Source organism: Bos mutus, chromosome 16 (assembly GCF_027580195.1).
Source record: "Bos mutus isolate GX-2022 chromosome 16, NWIPB_WYAK_1.1, whole genome shotgun sequence".
In the NCBI taxonomy this organism is placed as follows: Eukaryota; Metazoa; Chordata; class Mammalia; order Artiodactyla; family Bovidae; genus Bos; species Bos mutus.
Window position 1 is genome coordinate 64,988,740 of NC_091632.1, and position 18,908 is coordinate 65,007,647.

General features: G+C 37.2%; 1 protein-coding gene across 6 annotated transcripts in view; it reads right to left on the reverse strand.

Moving 5' to 3' along the window:
• The window catches only part of SPATA17 (spermatogenesis associated 17), a 251,553-nt gene that overhangs the window by 213,262 nt on the left and 19,383 nt on the right, over window positions 1-18,908 (reverse strand). For all 6 annotated transcript variants that reach the window (XM_070384497.1, XM_070384501.1, XM_070384499.1 and 3 more), the window contains exons 2-3: window positions 5,860-5,949; window positions 3,755-3,836 (exon numbers count right to left, since the gene is read on the reverse strand). In XM_070384497.1, coding sequence (XP_070240598.1) covers window positions 3,755-3,836; window positions 5,860-5,949 — 172 coding nt within the window. The remainder of the gene's footprint in view (window positions 1-3,754; window positions 3,837-5,859; window positions 5,950-18,908) is intronic.

Here is an 18,908-nt window from a genome sequence, read left to right on the forward strand (position 1 = left end):
CCTGGGACTGAACACACGAGCTTGGACAATAGGTATCTTATGAATGAAGATTGGATAAAGGTGAGGATTTCTGCTCTGATGGCACTACTTAAGTCTCACAGGACCTCTGTATAAACCTGAGAAGGGAAATCGCCAATAATGATTGAGACTGAACTGCCTACCTCTCCATGTAAGGGTTTCGGAAACAAATCAAATTGGGTTTGAACTTTTCTCCACTTATCTCTAACAATGTATCCTTGGGGAAGTAGCCATCTCTGGGCCTAAAACTATAACATGGTGATAATATTCACAGGACTGGCATAGACTTTAGTTGGTATTATTGTTGTTGTTTAATTGCTAAGTCATGTTTAACTCTTGGGACCCCATGGACTGCAGCATGCCAGGCGCCTCTTCTATGGGATTTTCTAGGCAAGAATACTGGAGTGGCTTGCCATTTCCTTTCCCGGGGATCTTTCTGACCCAGGGATTGAACCCATGTCTCCTGCTTGGCAGGAAGATTCTTTACCACTGAGCCACCTGAGGAGCTTAGTTGGTATACACGTTGAGTATATAAAATGCTTAGTACAATATTTCACTCTCACTAGTCAGCCAGTAAATGGCAGCTATTTTAATCTCATTTAGTAATTATATGCCAAGATCGGATTATGTTATTTACTGAGATCTTTATGTTCTTTATGCCATGCACACAATGGCAAAAACAGGTAAATAAGTAAAACAGATGTGTTCAAAAACACCGTACAGATTAACAGATTTAAAAACCATCAAGAACCAATTTAACTGAGGAAAATCTCCATTTCTTTTCAAGAACCCAAAGATAATTAGATCCAAATCTGGAGAATAACTTGGTGATCATGCTGAGTGACATTCTCTGTGATCCAGTCAAGACCCTAAAGTAATAAAACAAATTTTTTTGGGTGGCTCATTACTTGAACTTTTAAAGATTTAAATTTTTTTTAGCAACTCCAATATCATTAGAACAAATATAGATTCCAAAGTTGAATATTTTGACAACAGTCACTTAAATGTATACATGTTCATATGCTTGATTAAAAGGAGATGTCAATCATTCATAACCATCTGGATGGTGACTTGTGAGTAGAAATAGCAGCATGAAAGTTAAGTTGGTAATGTTCATTGAATGCCATATGCATAAGTATACTCTACAGTCTTGTCTACACAAAGACATAGATCTCATGATGAATAATAATAAATAATGAGGTTAAAGATGTTCATTATTCCATAGAAAACAACTTAATTTTTGATCATTCTGTTTAAGTAATCTGACTCTATTAAAAATTGACTTGCAGGAGCTCCGACTCACCAAATCTGGGAAAATTTGAGCAGAAAACCAATTAGTGATAATTTATTATAATCCATTAAACAAAATAGGAACTCATGGGTTAAAACTGTTATAAACGAATGAATGAATAAAGAGGAAAAAGGCTCTTTCTTGTACGAAAATGCTAACAAGAAAATGTAGAAGAAATGACAAGGTTAAGAAAATCACTATTTGACAAACATAATTCTTCCTCTAGTAAGAATCATAATGACATGGTAAATCTAGAATAAAAAATTTTGGTGACGAAGAAGATATATACCCAGTCTTAAAACACTGCCTCATAAGACAAAAATAGCAAGTCTAAAAGTGTGAGATACCACCTTAAATTATCAAATTTAGCATCAACTGCCATGAGACAAACTGACATCATATGGTTCCTAATGTGATGTACTGACATGTATTGTAATATAAAATGTATAATCTCACTATAACAATGAAGAAACATAAACCAAAACAGGAATAATATAAAAAATAATTATTTTATACTCTTCAAGAATAAAGGTCATGAAAAGCATAGATAGATCAAACACATCAAAGGTAACTATGGAGAAACAACAACTAAATACAATGGGAAACACTGGTTTATACCCTGGAAAAGATGTGTTTGCTATAAGTTAAATCATTGGGACAATCAGTGAAATATGAATAGAATCCAAAGAACAGACAATTGACTTGTATAGACGTCAGTTTTCTGATTCTGATCATTTTAATATGGTTATGTAGAAAATATCCACTGACGAATTGAGAGGTATGGGGCACTTTCTATAACTTTGTCTAAATGATTCAGAATAGCAGTGGAAAAAACTCCAAAAATACATATAGAGAGGTAAAAGAAAATTATACAGTGCATTTGTTCACTTGAATATAAGAATACAGGAGAATTAAGAATAATTCTTAGGACATAATAGGAGAAATTAAGGATATAGGAGAAATTAAGAATAGAGGAAAATTCCTTGTCCTAGTAGCCTTAAAATGATGTAAGAGATTAGTGTTCTAGACAAGAAAACCCATGCTAACAATTCATTAAATTAATGAAATATCCTTTGTTTGTTGCAGACACGTAAGTGAGCTATTCAGCCAGGTAAATTAAAAGAATAAAATTTCCCTTGGTATTAGTGGATTCTTAAAATCTGAAGTGACATATATTAATTAACTGGGAACATATAGTATTAAACAGGAACTTAACAGAATCATGATATTTAGAGAATCTGTCACTAAAATAGGTTCCCCAGTAGGGACATCAGATCTACTCTATAAAAACATCACAGTGATTTTAAACCTAGTTGTGAGAGAGATCCAATACTTGTAAAAATTTGTGCCAGCACCTTAAAAAAAAATACTTTATTTCATTAAATCTAAAGTATTAGGCTCTTCTCTAAACAGTTCCTTTATTTTATTAACATGTTTTACAATTTTCTCACCAAAGGTGAATACATTATTTTTTTAACTTTTAATTGGAGGATAATTGCTTTACAAGATTTTGTTAGTTTCTGCCATACATCAACATGAATCAGCCATAGGTATACATATGCCTGGCGTGCTGCAGTTCATGGGGTCACAAAGAGATGGACATGACTCAGTGACTGAACAATAACAATACATATAGTCCCTTGCTCTTATTATTTAGTTGTCTACTTATTTTTTCTTTTTGCCCTCTATATCTTTTAACTTCATTTAAATGCCTCTAATAATAAATTAAGAACAAATTTAAACTATTATAGTAGAAAGCATAACAAATCAGAAAATTAGTGAAGTAGGAGAATGATTAGAAACCTCCTCATTTTATATTAAAAAAAATATTTTTCCTAATTTCTAAAATCTCTTAACTGAAGTATAAGTTGGCATGTTATCTCATACTTCTGCAAGTCTATTGGTGGATATAGATGACTGCGTTACGCTACATTTATTAAGGTAAATCTTCAAAATCTCCCAAGAGTCAATCAAAGGGAATGATAAGTAGCACAGAGAGCAACTGCCTTACATTTTTCCTTTGTAGAATTAATTTGGGGCACTTTAACCAATGTTTACTAACTGTTTGGTGAGCCAGAGATTAGTCTAAATGTTGGTGGACTAAAAATGAACAAGCTACAATGCTTACTCTGAAAAATCTCACCATCTAGAAAATGGAAAGAATCTTCAACAAATAAGTACATACAAATACATATGCTGTAAAGAGTACTTTAACAAAAATAAAATATCTGATATAGTTTGGATACAAAGAAGTTAGCTATCAATTTTTCATGGAAAAATCAGGAACGTTTTCTCAGAAGTCTCATTCTAAAAATTAAGCTGAATTTTGTTCTCATATACATATTATTAATAACTCTAAAACTACTATAAATGTGACTGATGTGAATAAGTTTCAATAAATTATATAATCCAAATGCTAACATATATAAATTTCATAATATTTACCTTCACAATTACTTGATATTGTTGTCTGCCTAAGTAACCTCTCCATCGTTTCTGAATAATTGTTGCTACTCTGTGTAAATACCTAGGTAGAAAATATGCTTATTAGTATGCTTTCATTGAAACAATGATATATTTTCAATTTCTGCCTAGAACATTCCTTTCCACATATTCAAGAAATCAAATTCAAAGCCAAGTTTATGCGTACTTTTAAAGACAGTATGGCGGAGAAGGCAATGGCAACCCACTCCAGTATTCTTGCCTGGAGAATCCCAGGGTCAGGGGAGCCTGGTGGGCTGCTGTCTATGGGGTCGCAAAGAGTCAGACACGACTGAGCGACTTAGCAGCAGCAGCAGCAAAGACAGTATGGATGTTCCCAAAAAAACTAAAAATATAACTACCATATGATCCAGCAATCCATTCCCGGGTATATATCTGAAGAAAACAATAACACTAATTTAAAAAGATACATGCACCCTAATATTCATAGCAGTATTATTTACAATTACCAAGATATGGAAGAAACCTATGTATTCATCAAAAGATGAATGGATAGCGAAGATACTATATATTATTACATACAAACACGCACACACTAGAATATTGCTCAGCTATAAAAAAGAATGAAATTTTGCCATTTTCAACAACATGGATGGAACTGGAGAGTATTATGCTTAGGGAAATTAGTAAGACAGAGAAAGCCAAATACTATATATTATCACTTATACGTAGAATCTAAAAAATAAAACAAGCTAGTGAAAATTAAAAACAAAAGCAAAAAAAGAATTTCAGACATAGAGAATGAACTAATCAGTGGGGAGAGGGAAGAGGGGGAAATAGACAGGGGTAGGGAATTAAGAGGTAATACTATGTACAAAATAAATAAGCTACAGAGATATACTACAGCTCAGAGAATATACCCAATGTTTTATGACTACGTGCTATGCTTAGTTGCTCAGTTGTGTATGACTCTTTGCGAACCCATGGACTGAAGCCCGCCAGGCTCCTTTGTCCACCGGGATTCTCCAAGCAAGAATACTGGAATGGGATGCCGTGCCCTCCTCCAGGGGATCTTCCCAACCCAGGGATCGAATGCAACTTTCCCGCATTACAGGTGGATTCTTTACCTTCTGAGCCACCAGGATGGAATATAATCTATAAAAATTTTGCATCACTATGAAACTAATTGAGTAAATTACTTAAAAAAATAAATCAAAAGTAAATTAAGAATAATAATACAATGAAAGACTATAGAACCGGTCACAGTGACATGTTGACAAATAAGCCAGGCAATATTGATGTGAATCACTATGAGTACTTTGAAATAATTCTTGAAGTCAAAAACACTTTCCTTTTTCATACTCATGTTACTTAGTCTATCTCCAGTAACGTCATTTTAGTCTGTTGAATTAAAAACTACTCTGCTGCCATGTTCCTATTTGGCAGAGTGGCCAAAAGAGAAACCTCATTTCCTGCTTTTATTTCCATGTCTGGCTCCTACTAGTTAATATAAGAAAGACTACAGTATAACCCCTAGCTCACCAGCTGACTTATAATGGGCTAGTCATATTCTTTCTCCACCTCATCGAGGGCAGTATTTTTCAGAATTGATGAGAAACTGAAGGAAATTTGAGCACTGAAGAAAAAGTGGAAACAGTTAAGATAGGGATCAGCTTTGGTCTCTGTCCTCAGAATGGTATCATTTTGGTACCATTTGTCTTTATTTACCAACATGTTGGAGAGGATTGGAATAGTTTCTGTTTTGCTTCGTTTTGCTCTGTTTTTCTTTCTTACCAGTCAATAAATTCATTGCTATAAAAATAGGTTCGGCCATTTGTCACATCCTATGGAAGCTGCAGAAAATAATCTGATCAAGTATACTTATAACACTGAGAATTTTCCAGAGATATGGTCAATATCATTTAGTATTTTGATACATACGAAACAAGGAGCAAAAAGAGCTATGTCTTTAAAGGACATCATATAAGTTATTAACTTCATTACAAGTAAAAAAAAAATTTGCAATGAGAACTACATGAATAAATTACATTTTCTAAGGAGTATATTTTTATGGTATATCTGAGGTTTCCATGGCAAAATCAATATACCTGATATATGCTCGAACTTGACATCCTCGAAACCAGCTCTGGATTTTAATTGCTGCATCATTCTCCTTTTTTCGAAATATATCCACAACACTAAAAACAAATTTTTTTAAAGCATTTCATTAGTAACTAATATAATTATAAAGCAAATCAACCTGTTAAACTTAATTTTTAATTTCTTCAAAAAGGATAATTATAATTCAAATATTATTTTAAATGAAATTAAAATGCTAAATTGGAGAAGGAAATGGCAACCCACTCCAGTATTCTTGCCTGGAGAATCCCATGGACAGTGAAGCTTAGCGGCCTACAGTCCATGGAGTCGCAAAAAGTTGGACACGACTAAAGCTACTTAGTACAAAATGCTACATAAAGAAAATATTTCAGAAACAATGAGCTATGTTTAAAAAATTAGTCTTTCTCTGAGAGACCATGTGTTTTCAATAGCTTTACTTTTTTTATTTTTATAATCATCTATTTGCAACTAATTAATTTGCCAGTGGTATTTATAAGGAAATTTAGAAAGCAATGTGCTATTTTGTCATTATTTTTAAACATAATTATTTGAATTTATTTTTTTAAATGCCACTACACATATCACACAAGATTAAAATCCTCACATATTTCACTCACTGCATCAGTTAAATGAATTGCCTCTAAGTAAAATGAATTCATCATTTTGCCTGTTCTGGATAGAGTTCTGAGAAGGTCTACTTCAATTAGGGAGCCAGGGAGCAGGGTCATAGGCCTCATAAAGAGACAAGAAATTCAGTCTTTAGATTTTACTGACTTACAAGGAAGAAAAAGTTTTACTCAAGACAGATCTCCATCTTAATTTTTTCAGTCATTACAATTCTCTCCCCATCCCCATACAAGGAAGAAAAAGTTTTACTCAAGACAGATCTCCATCTTAATTTTTTCAGTCATTACAATTCTCTCCCCATCCCCATTTGATAAGGTCCTATTGCTTATGGAAATTACTATGAAACACAGAGTAATTTCTCTCCTGTAACATTGGCTGGCAAAAAATTAGCACTCTGTCTACTGAATAAATAAAGAATTGTTAGTCACTTACTTTTCACTTTTAAAAAAATTCTCTCAAAAATTCTCTCAAGAATTCTCTCAAGATTATTTTTTCATTTTCATTGCTAGATTAAATATATAGATTTCATTGAAAATGAAAGCGTTAATTGCTCAGTCGTGTATGACTCTTTGCGACCCCATGGACTGTAGCTCACAAGGCTCCTCTGTCCATGGGATTCTACAGGCAAGAACAATGGAGTGGGTAGCCATTCCCTTCTCCAGGGGATCTTCCCGACCCAGGGATCCAACTTGGGTCTTCTGCATTGCAGTCGGATTCTTTACCATCTGAGCCACCAGAGAAGCCCAATAAATTCAGACAATTAGAACAAAAACAGAATGGAAAAAAAGAATACTTCAAACAATACTATGAAGTTGACTGAGAAAAAAAAATGGCAATTAAACCATCAGGGACAAAGAGTTAAAGAAACAAGCAGAAGGATTATCTGTCTACTAGATAACAAGGAAATAGTTATCTAGAAAGCCTAATTGAAAAGAATTTACAAAAGCAGAGAAAGGAACAAAAATTATGCATCAAGTCAGTGACCCAGATGTTGAAAATAGTAGTGAAAAATTATACACATCAGTGTAAGGGTTACTAGAAGTAAAGCATAAACTGTAAAACCCACACAAGAGAATAGTCACTCTACCAGATGAAGAAAGGCACCAAGATAAGACTACTGTTGCTGTTGCTGCTGCTGTTGTTGTTTAGTCACTAAGTCGTGTCCAACTCTTTGTGACCCTCATGGACTGTAACCCTCCAGGCTCCTTGGTCCAGGGGATTTCCCAGGCAAGAATACTGGAGTGGGTTGACATTTTCTTCTCCAGGGGATCTTCCCAACCCAAGGTTAGAACCTCCATCTCCTTGCAATAAGATTTACTGGACATAATTGTGTGGTGACACGCTAGACAATTAGGAGTAAAAGAAAAGAAAGTTTGACTCCAGAGACATAATGGATATAATTCCCTTTTTTTTTTGGCCACACAGTAAGTGGGATCCTAGTTCCCCAATCAGCAATCAAACCTGTGCCCTCTGCATTAGAAGCATGGAGTCTTAACCACTGAACCAACAGGGAAGTCCCAAAGAATGTCACTCCTAACACTCAGCTTTTGTCTTCCCAGAGCTGCTTCCTCTAGGGGACTGCATGCCACCTGCCACATTGAATCTCTATGAAGAATGCCGCTTGCAAACTCCCTGACTATATTTTTCAGGGTATGGACATCCACCCCATTTTAGGATGATGGAGCTGCTGAGGACTCAACAGGAGCCTGCATGCTCTTAGAAACTTAAAGCCTGGGGTGATTATGGGTAAAAGACAGCCAGATGTCTGAACAACTCTGTTAAAAGAAATAAAGAGAATAATAATATCCTGTGCATGCTAAGTTGCTTCAGTTGTGTCCGACTCTTTGCGACCCTATGATCTACAGCTCTCCAGGCTCCTCTGTCCATGAGATTCTCCAGGCAAGAATACTGGAACAGGATGCCATGTCCTCCTCCAAAGGATCTTCCAGACCCAGGGATCGAACCTGCATCTTTTGTGTCTCCTACAATGGCAGGCGGGTTCTTTACCATTAGTGCCACCTGGGAAGTCCAATAATGTCTTAAATAAATTAATACTTCATGTGCCAGCACTATTCCAACGATTTTACATACCACTGAGTTAACTCATACATAATTCCTTTCAACACCTCAATGGAGTAAATAAGCATGCCTATTTGACAGAGGAAGATACTGAGGCACAGGTAAGTGTAGTGATATGCCCAAGGTCACATATTGGTTGGTGTCAGAGTCAAGTGTTGATTCTAGGTAATCTGGCTCTTGAGGCTGCATTCCTAACCATCACTGTCCCTAAAGGGGAAGAGGAATGATAAGAACAGGAGAAGGGAGGGAAGTAAAAAGGAATAAAAAGCAAGAAAGAAAAGGCAAGAGGCAAAAAATGCATGTAAGCCTTTTCCAAATATAATATTGAAATTTCGTGGTATAAAATAGCACCAATCTCCTTAAAATTATAAAATAAACTAAAAGATGAAGATGTGGAAAAACACCAAAAAAACCCAAAAATTTCTCACTATACTAACTACCATGAGAATGCAGTACAATAGCTTGCTCCTTGGAAGAAAAGTTATGACAAATCTAGACAGCATACTAAAAAGCAGAGACATTACTTTGCTGACAAAGGTCCATATAGTCAGAGCTATGGTTTTTTCAGTAGTCCTGTACAGATGTGAGGGTTGGACCATAAAGAAGACTGGGCGCTAAAGAACTGATGCTTTCAAACCGTGGTGCTGGAGAAGACTCTTGAGAGTCCCTTGGACTGCAAGGAGATCAAACCAGTCAAACCTAAAGGAAATCAACCCTCAATATTCATTGGAAGAACTAATGCTAAAGCTCCAATACTTTGGCCACCTGATGAGAAGAGCTGACTCATTGGAAAAGACTGATGCTGGGAAAGAATGATGGCAAGAGAAGGGGATGACAGAGGATAAGATGGTTGAATGGCATTATTGACTCAACGGGCATGAGTTTGAGCAAACTTCAAGGACAGTGAAGGACAGGGAAGCCTGGCATGCTGCAGTCCATGGGGTGCAAGTCCAAAGTGTCGGACATGACTGAGTAACTGAACAACAAGGCACTCATGTACGTGGCCAAAAAGAAACAATTTGGTCTTTGAACACATACAGAAAACTTTCACCTACACAAGTTCAAAGTCACAAAACTTCAGAAATGTTTGTTAGAGCTGCACACATATACACATGGTAGTAAAATTATAATGGAATGATGAAAATACAAATCTCAGGACAGACATGGAGCAATTTCTAAGACCTGTCGTGTCTTCATACACTGGGAATTCCATAACAGGAAAACTAAAGACCTTGTGCTATTGTTACTACATCTGAAAGAAAGAAAAAAAAAAAGAAGCAGAAACTTTGAAAAAGATCAACACAATTGAAGAACAGCAAAAGACAGCCAATTTACAGAAAAGAAAATACAAGCAATTTTCACTTTAGAAGCCCTTGACCTGGGTTCTAGGTATATTTTCACTTTGACACCTATATATAACAAACCCATCTTGTAAATGCCAATGTACATTTCAGGAAAAATTATATTGAAACAAACACTTCCTTAGATCTAGTTTCAGAAAACATTCCTTTAGTCAAAAAGCTGAAGGGAGGCATTGATGAATGGTTTCCAATGTTAAATTTTACTGTGAAATGTCATCACTTTTCCAAAAAATGTAAGCACATTATATTTTGTTCTGAACAGTGAAGTGGTTAATGTTACTTCCACAAAATATGTTAATTTTCTGCTCCTTTAAGGCAATGTGAAAGAGGAAGTATTACCTTTATCTACAAAGCTATTTATAGAATTGTACAACATACATAGAAAAACACGTAAAAGATTGAAGTAACCAACAAATGGCATCAAAGTGTCTTTAATAAAGTGCATTTAGAAAACTGTTTTTTTAAAAGGCACAAGAAGATACTTAAGATGACTCAGGAAATTAGTTTTTATGATTTATCATTGTACTATTAAAATTACAGAAACAACCAAAATAAGCAATAGATATAGTATAGTCAGTCAGTTAGTTCAGTTCAGTCGCTCAGTCGTGTCTGACTCTTTGTGACCCCATGACTTGGAGCACGCCAGGCCTCCCTGTCCATCACCAGCTCCCGGAGTTCACTCAAACTCACGTCCATCGAGTTGGTGATGGCATCCAGCCATCTCATTCTCTGTCGTCCCCATCTCCTCCTGCCGCTAATCCCTCCCAGCATCAGAGTCTTTTCCAATGAGTCAATTCTTTGCATCAGGTGGCCAAAGTATTGGAGTTTCAGCTTTAGCATCGGTCCTTCCAAAGAACACCCAGGGCTGATCTCCTTTAGAATGGACTGGTTGGATCTCCTTGCAGTCCAAGGGACTCTCAAGAGTCTTCTCCAACACCACAGTTCAAAAGCATCAATTCTTCAGTGCTCAGCTTTCTTCATAGTCCAACTCTCACATCTATACATGACTACTGGAAAAACCACAGCCTTGACTAGATGGACCTTTGTTGGCAAAGTAATATCTCTGCTTTTCAATATGCTATCTAGGTTGGTCATAACTTTCCTTCCAAGGAGTAAGCATCTTTTAATTTCATGGCTGCACATCTGCAGTGATTTTGGAGCCCCAAAACATAAAGTCTGACACTGTTTCCCCAGCTATTTCCCATGAAGTGATGGGATCAGATGCCATGATCTTCATTTTCTGAATGTTGAGTTTTAAAGTCAACTTTTTCACTCTCCTCTTTCACTTTCATCAAGAGGCTTTTTAGTTCCTCTTCACTTTCTGCCATAAGGGTGGTGTCATCTGCATATCTGGGGTTATTGATATTTCTCCCAGCAATCTTGATTCCAGCTTGTCCTTCTTCCAGCCCAGCGTTTCTCATGATGTACTCTGCATATAAATTAAATAAGCAGGGTGACAATATACAGCGTTGACATACTCCTTTTCCTATTTGGAACCAGTCTGTTGTTCCATGTCCAGTTCTAACAGTTGCTTCCTGACCTGCATATAGGTTTCTCAAGAGGCAGGTCAGGTGGTCTGGTATTCCCATCTCTTTCAGAGTTTTCCACAGTTTATTGTGATGCACACAGTCAAAGGCTTTGACATAGTCAATAAAGCAGTAATAGATGTTTTTCTGGAACTCTCTTGCTTTTTCCATGATCCAGCAGATGTTGGCAATTTTATCTCTGATTCCTCTGCCTTTTCTAAAACCAGCTCGAACATCAGGAAGTTCACAGTTCATGTATTGCTGAAGCCTGGCTTGGAGAATTTTGAGCATTACTTTACTAGTGTGTGAGATAAGTGCAATTGTGCGGTAGTTTGAGCATTCTTTGGCATTGCCTTTCTTTGGGATTGGGATGAAAACTGACCTTTTCCAGTCCTGTGGCCACTGCTGAGTTTTCCAAATTTGCTGGCATATTGAGTGCAGCACTTTCACGGCATCATCTTTCAGGATTTGAAATAGCTCAACTGGAATTCCATCACCTCCACTACCTTTGTTCATAATGATGCTTTCTAAGGCCCACTTGACTTCACATTCCAGGATGTCTCGCTCTAGGTGAGTGATTACACCAAGTGATTATCTTGGTCGTGATACATCCATAAAATGGAACACTATTTTGTCCTTGAGCTTTCCAAGTGGCTCAGTGGTAAAGAATCTACCTGCCAATGTAGGAGATGCAAGAGATATGGGTTTGATCCCTGGATCAAGAAGATCCCCTGGAGTAAGAAATGGCAACCCACTGCAGTATTTTTGCTTGGAAAATTCCATAGAGAGGGGAGCCCGGCAGACTATAGTCCATGGGGTTGCAAAGAGTTGGAAGTGACTGAGCACACACACATTTTGTCCTGATAAAAATTAAGTGGCTCAGTATGTCTTCACATAGACACAACATGTAATGTGAAAACAAAGGAAGATACAGCATAGTGTAATATGATCCCATACTTATAGAAAACAATTTAAACTATATTAATATGCAAATGTTTACACAGAAAAAGTCTTACTTTGAACAAAGTTATTAAAAGTGATTGCCTTTAGGGACTAAAATGTGAAAGGAGAAATTTATTAATTTCTGAATTTAGCAAGTCATTTTATAAGAGTTGTATAATATTTTCAAATTTTAAAAAGTTTAATCTGTATTGAAATAAACATAATCCTTTAGAAAAATATAAATGCATTTCAATGTTAAGGAAAGTATTAGACATATCTAGGCATTAAAACCTAAGGAACTTGCCTATTTAATATAACATGAACCACAGCCTAACTTAGTTAAAATGTTAGGATATTTGCCAGCTCTTCAGTTTTGTACAAAGACCTTAGCTTAAACTGTGCCACTTACTGGCTGGGTTTACCTTAAGCAAGCTTTTTAATCCAAAATTCAGTTTCTTCTGTAAAATTTCAATAATATCAATCATGAGTATGTTTGCAGGCATATCATAAAGAACTTGAAAGACTGATAAATAATGTGTTTTCAATAAGCAATAATGATAATTATTACATTATTACATAATGGTGGCCATCTATGTAGATTGCAATAAGAAAAAAATATACCAGTCTTGTCATTATCTTATTAATTAATCAAAAAATATTTACGATATGTAAATTATGTGTTAAGTTAGTATGGTATTTATTATTGAATAAATTTGATGTGTAACATTTTGCTAAGTTTAAGGTATAAAGCTTATTACATAGACACATTTACATATTGTAGTATGATTGATGATATAGCAGTATTTATCACATTACATGATTATAGACATTATAGACAATATTACTGTCTATATTTATTATATGCTTTGGATCTGGATGGCTTACTCACTACTCACTTCGAGTTTGTACCCATAAACACCATCATTCTTAGCCATCGCCTTTTTCTGGTAACCACCATTTTCACCTCTTTTTTATATGTCTAATTTTTTTAGATTCCATATATAAGTGATCTAATACGGTACTTGTCCCTCCGTCTGACTTATTTCAAGTAGCATAATGTGCTCAAGGTCCATCCATGGTGTCACAAATGGGAAGATACCTTTCTTAATACTGAACAATATCCCACTGTGTATAATACCATATCCTTTTTACCCATTCATTCATTTATGGGTATTTGAACTGTTTCCCTATTTTGGCTATTATGAATAGTGCTGCATTAAGTGTGGAGTTCATATATACTGTCAAAAATCCTGTAGTCATTTCTTTTAGCTTATACCCAGAAGTGGAATAGCTGGATCATATGGTAGATCTATTTTTAATTTTTTGAGGAAACTTTACATTGTTTGCCACACTGGTTGGGCCAATTTACATTCCCATCAACAACATGTAAGGGTTCTCTTCTCACCACAGACTTGATAGCATCTGTTGTCTCTTGCCTTCTTGATGATAGCCATTTTAACAGATGGGAGATGAGGATATCTCACGGTGGTTTTTATTTGCATTTGCCTTATGATTAGTGATGTTAAACATCTTTTCATGTGTCTGTTGGCCACTTCGATGTCTTCTTTAGACAAACGACTGTTCAGTTCTTCTGCCCATTTTTTAATTGGACTGTTTGCTTTTCTGTTATAAGCCCCTGTTGAATACATGATTTGCAAAATTTGTCTCCCATTCTGTACATTCTTTTTAATTGTTTATGATACTGTACAGAAGTTTTTGAATTTGATATAGTTGCATTTGTGGATTTTTTTCTTTGTTGTTTATGATTTTGGCATCATGCTCAAAAAATTATTGCCAAGACCAGTATCAATGAGCTTTATCTCTAAGTTTTCTTCTAGTTTTACCGTATCAGATCTTGTATTTAACTCTTTAATCCATCTTGAGTTAACGTTTGTGAGTGTTGTGAGATAGGGGTCCAATTTCACTGCTCTTCATGTGTTTCTCCAGTTTTCCCACCATCATTTATTGAAAAGACTTCGCTTTCCCACTGAGTATTCCTGGCTCACTTTTCAAATATTAGATGACCATATATGATGGGATTTAATTTTAGGGTTTCTATTCTATCCTATCGGAGAAGATGATGGCACCCCACTCCAGTACTCTTGCCTGGAAAATCCCATGGATGGAAGAGCCTGGTAAGCTGCAGTCCATGGGGTCGCGAAGAGTCGGACACGACTGAGTGCCTTCCCTTTCACTTTTCACTTTCATGCATTGGAGAAGGAAATGGCAACCCACTCCATGGTTCTTGCCTGGAGAGTCCCAGGGACGGGGGAGCCTGGTGGGCTGCTGTCTATGGGGTCGCACAGAGTCAGACACGACTGAATCGACTTAGCAGCAGCAGCAGCAGCATTCTGTCCTATTAGTCAATGTGTCTATTTTTGTGTCAGATCAACACCGCTTTTCTTACTATGACTTTCTATTATACTATGAAATCCAGAAGTGTGATACCTCCAGCTTTGGTTTTTTTGTCTCAGGATTGCTTTGGCTACTCAGAGTCTTTGTGGTTCCTCATAAATTTTAGGATTGTTTCTTCTATTTCTGTAAAGAATACCTTTGGTGTTTGGGTGGGGATAGCACTGACTCTGTAGATGGTTTGGCGGTTATATGGGTATTTTAACATATTACTTATTCCAATCTAAGAATACAGGATGCCTTTCTATTTGTTTGTGTTCTTCATTTTCTTCTAGCAGATTTTTGTAGTTTTCATTGTGCGTATCTTTTACTTCCTTGATTAAACTTATCATATGGGTTTTGATTTTACTGTGAATGAGATTCTATAATTTATTGTTTTTTCGGCTGTTTCATCATTAGTGTAAAGGAATTCAATTGATTTCTGTCTAAACTCAAATCCTACAACTTTACTGAAATTGTTGATTAAGTCAGCAGTTCTTAAGGAATTCTTTGGGATTTTCTATATATAGTATCAGTTGTTGTTCAGTCATTCAGTCATATCCAACTCTTTGAAGTCTGATGGGCTGCAGCACACCAGGCTTCCCTGTCCATTACCAACTCCTGGAGCTTGCTCAAACTCAAGTCCATTGAGTCAGTGATACCATCCAACCATCTTCTCCTCTGTTACCCCCTTCTCCTCCTGCCTTCAACTTTCTCAGCATCAGGGTCTTTTCCAATGAATCAGTTCTTCGCATCAGGTGGCCAAAGTATTGGAGTTTCAGCTTCAGCATCAGTCCTTCCAATGAATGCTGCTGCTGCTAAGTCACTTCAGTCATGTCTGACTCTGTGCGACCCCATAGACAGCAGCCACAGGCTCTGCCGTCCCTGGGATTCTTCAGGCAAGAACACTGGAGTGGGTTGCCATTTCCTTCTCCAATGCATGAAAGTGAAATGAATATTCAGGACTGCTTTCCTTTAAGATTGAATGGTTTGATCTCCTTGCAGTCCAAGAGACTCTCAAGAGTCTTCTCTAATGCCACAGTTCAGGAGCATCAGTTCTTTAATGCTCAGCCTTCTTTATGGTTCAACTGTCACATGCATACATGACTACTGGAGAAATCTTACCTTTGACTATACAGATTTGTTGGCAAATAAATGTCTCCGCTTTTTCATATGCCGTCTAGGTTTGTCATAGCTTTTCTTCCAAGGAGCAAACATCTTTTAACTTCATGGCTGAAGTCACCATCTGCAGTGATTTTGTAACCCCCCAAAATAAAGTCTCTCACTGTTTCCATTGTTTCCCCATCTGCCATGAAGTGATGGCACAGGATGCCATGATCTTAGTTTTTTGAATGTTGACTTTGAAGCCAGCTTCTTCACTCTCCTTTTTCACCTTCATCAAGAGGCTGTTTAGTTCCTCTTCACTTTCTGCCATAAGGGTGGTGTAATCTGCGTATCTGAGGTTATTGATATCTCTCCTGGCAATCTTTTTAACTAATTATTTTAATTGGAGGCCAATAAGAAGCTGAAGTTGAACGGTTCTATGAAGACCTACAAGACCTTTTAGAACTAACACCCAAAAAAGATGTCCTTTTCATTATAGGGGACTGGAATGCAAAAGTAGGAAGTCAAGAAACACCTGGCATAACAGGCAAATTTGGCCTTGGAATACGGAATGAAGCAGGGCAAAGACTAATAGAGTTTTGCCAAGAAAATGCACTGGTCATAACAAACACCCTCTTCCAACAACACAAGAGAAGACTCTACACATGGACATCACCAGATGGTCAACACCGAAATCAGATTCTTACATTCTTTGCAGCCAAAGATGGAGAAGCTCTATACAGTCAGCAAAAACAAGACCAGGAGCTGACTGTGGCTCAGACCATGAACTCCTTATTGCCAAATTCAGACTGAAATTGAAGAAAGTAGGGAAAACCACTAGACCATTCAGGGATGACCTAAATCAAATCCCTTATGACTATACAGTGGAAGTGAGAAATAGATTTAAGGGCCTAGATCTGATAGATAGAGTGCCTGATGAACTATGGAATGAGGTTCGTGACATTGTACAAGAGACAGGGATCAAGACCATCCCCATGGAAAAGAAATGCAAAAAAGCAAAATGGCTGTCTGGGGAGGCCTTACAAATAGCTGTGAAAAGAAGAGAAGCGAAAAGCAAAGGAGAAAAGGAAAGATATAAACATCTGAATGCAGAGTTCCAAAGAATAGCAAGAAGAGATAAGAAAGCCTTCTTCACTATCAATGTAAATAAAGAGAGGAAAACAACAGAATGGGAAAGACTAGGGATCTCTTCAAGAAAATCAGAGATACCAAGGGAACACTTCATGCAAAGATGGGCTCAATAAAGGACAGAAATGATATGGACTTAACAGAGGCAGAAGATATTAAGAAGAGATGGCAAGAATATACAGAAGAACTGTACAAAAAAGATCTTTACAACCCAGATAATCACGATGGTGTGATCACTCACCTAGAGCCAGATATCCTGGAATGTGAAGTCAAGTGGGCCTTAGAAAGCATCACTACGAACAAAGCTAGTGGAGGTGATGGAATTCCAGTTGAGCTATTCCAAATCCTGAAAGATGATGCCGTGAAAGTGCTGCACTCAATATGCCAGCAAATTTGGAAAACTCAGCAGTGGCCACAGGACTGGAAAAAGCCAGTTTTCATTCCAATCCCAAAGAAAGGCAATGCCAAAGAATGCTCAAACTACCACACAATTGCAGTCATCTCACACGCTAGTAAAGTAATGCTCAAAATTCTCCAAGCTAGGCTTCAGCAATATGTGAACCATGAACTTCCTGAAGTTCAAGCTGGTTTTAGAAAAGGCAGAGGAATCAGAGATAAAATTGCCAACATCTGCTGGATCATGGAAAAAGCAAGAGAGTTCCAGAAAAACATCTATTTCTGCTTTATTGACTATGCCAAAGCCTTTGACTGTGTGCATCACAATCAACTGTGGAAAATTCTGAAAGAGATGGGAATACCAGACCACCTGATCTGCCTCTTGAGAAATGTGTATGCAGGTCAGGAAGCAACAGTTAGAACTGGACATGGAACAACAGACTGGTTCCAAATAGGAAAAGGAATACGTCAAGGCTGTATATTGTCACCCTGTTTATTTAACTTATATGCAGAGTACATCATGAGAAACGCTGGACTGGAAGAAACACAAGCTGGAATCAAGGTTGCCGGGAGAAATATCAATAACCTCAGATATGCAGAGGACACCACCCTTATGGCAGAAAGTGAAGAGGAACTCAAAAGCCTCTTGATGAAAGTGAAAGAGGAGAGTGAAAAAGTTGGCTTAAAGCTCAACATTCAGAAAACTAAGATCATGGCATCTGGTCCCATCACTTCATGGGAAATGGCTGGGGAAACAGTGGAAACAGTGTCAGACTTTATTTTTCTGGGCTCCAAAATCACTACAGATGGTGACTGCAGCCATGAAATTAAAAGACGCTTACTCCTTGGAAGGAAAGTTATGACCAACCTAGATAGCGTATTCAAAAGCAGAGACATCACTTTGCCAACAAAGTTTCATCTAGTCAAGGCTATGGTTTTTCCTGTGGTCATGTATGGATGTGAGAATTGGACTGTGAAGAAGACTGAGCACTGAAGAATTGATGCTTTTGAACTATGGTGTTGGAGAAGACTCTTGAGAGTCCCTTGGACTGCAAGGAGATCCAACCAGTCCATTCTGAAGGAGATCAGCCCTGGGATTTCTTTGGAAGGAATGATGCTAAAGCTGAAAACCAGTACTTTGGCCACCTCATGCAAAGAGTTGACTCATTGGAAAAGACTGTGATGCTGGGCGGGATTGGGGGCAAGAGGAGAAGGGGATGACAGAGGATAGATGGTTGGATGGCATCACTGACTCGATGGACGTGAGTCTGAGTGAACTCCGGGAGTTGGTGATGGACAGGGAGGCCTGGCGTGTTGCGATTCATGGGGTCGCAAAGAGTCCAACACGATGAGCAACTGATCTGATCTGATCTGAATTACTTTACAACATTGTAGTGGTTTTTTTTCGCCATTCATCCACATGAATCAGCCATGGGTGTACATGTGTCCCCCATCCTGAAT